This window comes from Penaeus vannamei, chromosome 26, assembly GCF_042767895.1.
Source record: "Penaeus vannamei isolate JL-2024 chromosome 26, ASM4276789v1, whole genome shotgun sequence".
Taxonomy (NCBI): Eukaryota; Metazoa; Arthropoda; class Malacostraca; order Decapoda; family Penaeidae; genus Penaeus; species Penaeus vannamei.
The window spans coordinates 2,643,372-2,645,871 of NC_091574.1; the positions used below are offsets into that span (position 1 = coordinate 2,643,372).

At 48.1% G+C, this 2,500-nt stretch overlaps 1 protein-coding gene across 1 annotated transcript in view; it reads left to right on the top strand.

The window, feature by feature from the left end:
• The window catches only part of LOC138866528 (uncharacterized), a 7,111-nt gene extending 4,834 nt beyond the window's left edge, over positions 1-2,277 (top strand). The window contains exons 2-5 of the mRNA XM_070139599.1: positions 1-127; positions 621-840; positions 1,257-1,353; positions 2,108-2,277. The exon at positions 1-127 is cut by the window's left edge and continues 840 nt beyond it. Of these exons, the coding sequence (XP_069995700.1) occupies positions 1-127; positions 621-840; positions 1,257-1,353; positions 2,108-2,277 (614 nt within the window). The remainder of the gene's footprint in view (positions 128-620; positions 841-1,256; positions 1,354-2,107) is intronic.
• The last annotated feature ends 223 nt before the right edge of the window (positions 2,278-2,500 follow it).

A 2,500-nucleotide genomic window follows, 5' to 3' on the forward strand; every position in this document is an offset into this window, starting at 1 on the left:
TCAGGGACAGGCACCCGCGCGCCTGGAGGAGCCTGGAGGCGAACACGGGGCGCCTCGTGTCCAACTTCGACCTCCATGTCACGCTGAGAGACATCCTCGCTCGCGGGTACGAGGCGTCAGCGGAGAGGTGGGTCTGACAGCGAGATTTTATTGATTCATGAGCAATTAATAAAACGTCTTTGATAAGGAATTTCACTTGATAACAATAGTCAGTATATTGTCACATTAGCTAACCTACACCAAGCTCATTAGAATGGTAATCAGTATAAATGAATACTGTGCACTATGACACGATATAAAACAAATTATCAAAGGTTTATTTAATCGATAGATAGATAGGTAGGCAGGTAGATAGAAAACTAGCAAATATTCTTGCCACTAACATTACAATTAGCATATTCCCTTCATATCATATTAGCAACATTCCCTCCATATAATATAGGCCTATCAGCATGTTCCCTTCAATCATATCAGCAACATTCCCTCCATATAATATAGGCCTATCAGCATGTTCCCTTATCATATCAGCAACATTCCCTCCATATGATATAGGCCTATCAGCATATCCCCTCCAATCATATCAGCATAGTAACATACCCCCTTCTCACAATCTCCCCCAGCTTGCCTCCCTTAGCACACGGCCAGAGTCTGTTCCACGAGATCCCGCTGAACAGGACGTGCGAACAAGCCACCATTCCTGAACACTTTTGTACCTGTGAACAGTCCCATCCGGTGGACCCTGGCGACCAGAGGCTCCGAGATGCAGCTGATTTCGCCGTGGAACAGCTGAACCGCCTGTTGCTCGACTACCCGGGATGTGTGCAGCTGAGTGTGGAACAGGTTGTGTGTGGTGGGTTGGGGAAGTAGGGGAGTGGGGGGGGGGGTGGCGGTTGTGTGTGGTGGGTTGGGGGAGTAGGGGAGTGTGGGGGGGGGGTGGCGGTTGTGTGTCGTGGTTCCTGTCTTGAGATGCTGGTTTATGTGCAGTAATTTCTTGTTATTGTTGTATGGTTTTATCTGTGTTTTTACTTCTGTTTTCTAGTTTTTGTCTGAAATGTTTTTTTCTTTTCTATTTGAGGCGTTTTAAATGAAATATTTATTTTTATGATTTTGTTTCATCTGTAACGTTATTTTATTTATTACTTTATTTTTCTCTGATTTTTTTTCTGAAACTGATTTTTTTTCACTTTTTTTATTATTCTTTTCACTCACTTTATCCGAAACGCTCCAACGAGATGACCATTCCTTCAATTCGACAGGTCAGTGGAGGTCGAATAGGGTCGAGTCGCCGAAGTGTTTCACCACGAGCGAGGTCAAAGGTCACGACCATCACAGTGACCTTCGTAACTCAACCAGGTGAGTTTACTGGATGACCTCCACTCCCCCCCCCCTCAAGAAAAAAAATATATGTAATGAATAAATAAAGACGAGTTCCGAATGGTATATCTTTCAAATATTTATTGTGTAGATATTATTAATAAATTATTCTGTTTTTCCCACTGGTAAAAGTATTGTATATTATCATTGTTATTATTATTATTATTAGCAGCAGTAGTAGTAGTAGTAACATTATATCTGCATGTGTGTGTGCGTGTATTACCGTCAATAATACATCTTGCTATACTGTAGTATACTCCCGAGATGTAGTAGAGACAGACACAGAGAGAGAGACAGAGACAGATAGATAGACTGACAGATAATCCACCCCCTTTCTCTTTCTCTCTCTTTACCCTTCCTTTCCTACCTCTCCCCTCCTCCCCCCCCGCCTCCCCTTCTTATCTCCCTCCCCTCTCCTCCCCTCCCCTCCTCCTCCCTCTCTCCCTCCCTTCCCACCCCTCCCTCCCTCCCTGCCTCCTTCCTTTCCATCCCTCCATCCCCTCCCCTCCCCGTCTCTCTCTCCCTCCCTTCCCTCTCCCCCTACGGTCTCCCTCCCCTCCCCGCCCCTTCTCTTCCTCCCCGCCCCTCTCTCCCTCCCTTCCCACCCCTCCCTCCCTCCCTCCCCTCCCCTCCTTCCCTCTCCTCACTTACCTCACCCCACCACCACCACCACCTTCCCCAACAGCCCAAATTCCCCTAAAATTCCCCTAACACACGCCGTCGCATCTCGCAGGTGGCGCCCAACTGGAGGCGACCGTCCGGCAGGAGCGAAGCGGCTTCGAACTCTCGGCCGAAGTGTCTCGGATCAACCGGTACGCGAACCAGAGTCGGTGCGTCGAAGATTCGTTCGCGGAGAGATACTGCTTCTGTCGGGAATTTTTGGAAGCTGGGTTGGTGGCGTGATCGTGGGGGGGGGGGGGTGGAAGAAGGGGGGGGGTTGTTTGTTTGGATGGATGGATGGGTGGGTGGATTCTCTCTCTCTCTCTCTCTCTCTCTCTCTCTCTCTCTCTCTCTCTCTCTCTCTCTCTCTCTCTCTCTCTCTCTCTCTCTCTCTCTCTCTCTCTCTCCTGTGTTATAAACCTGAAGCTGGCATCACAATATATCACAAGGACAATTCGCACTTCGG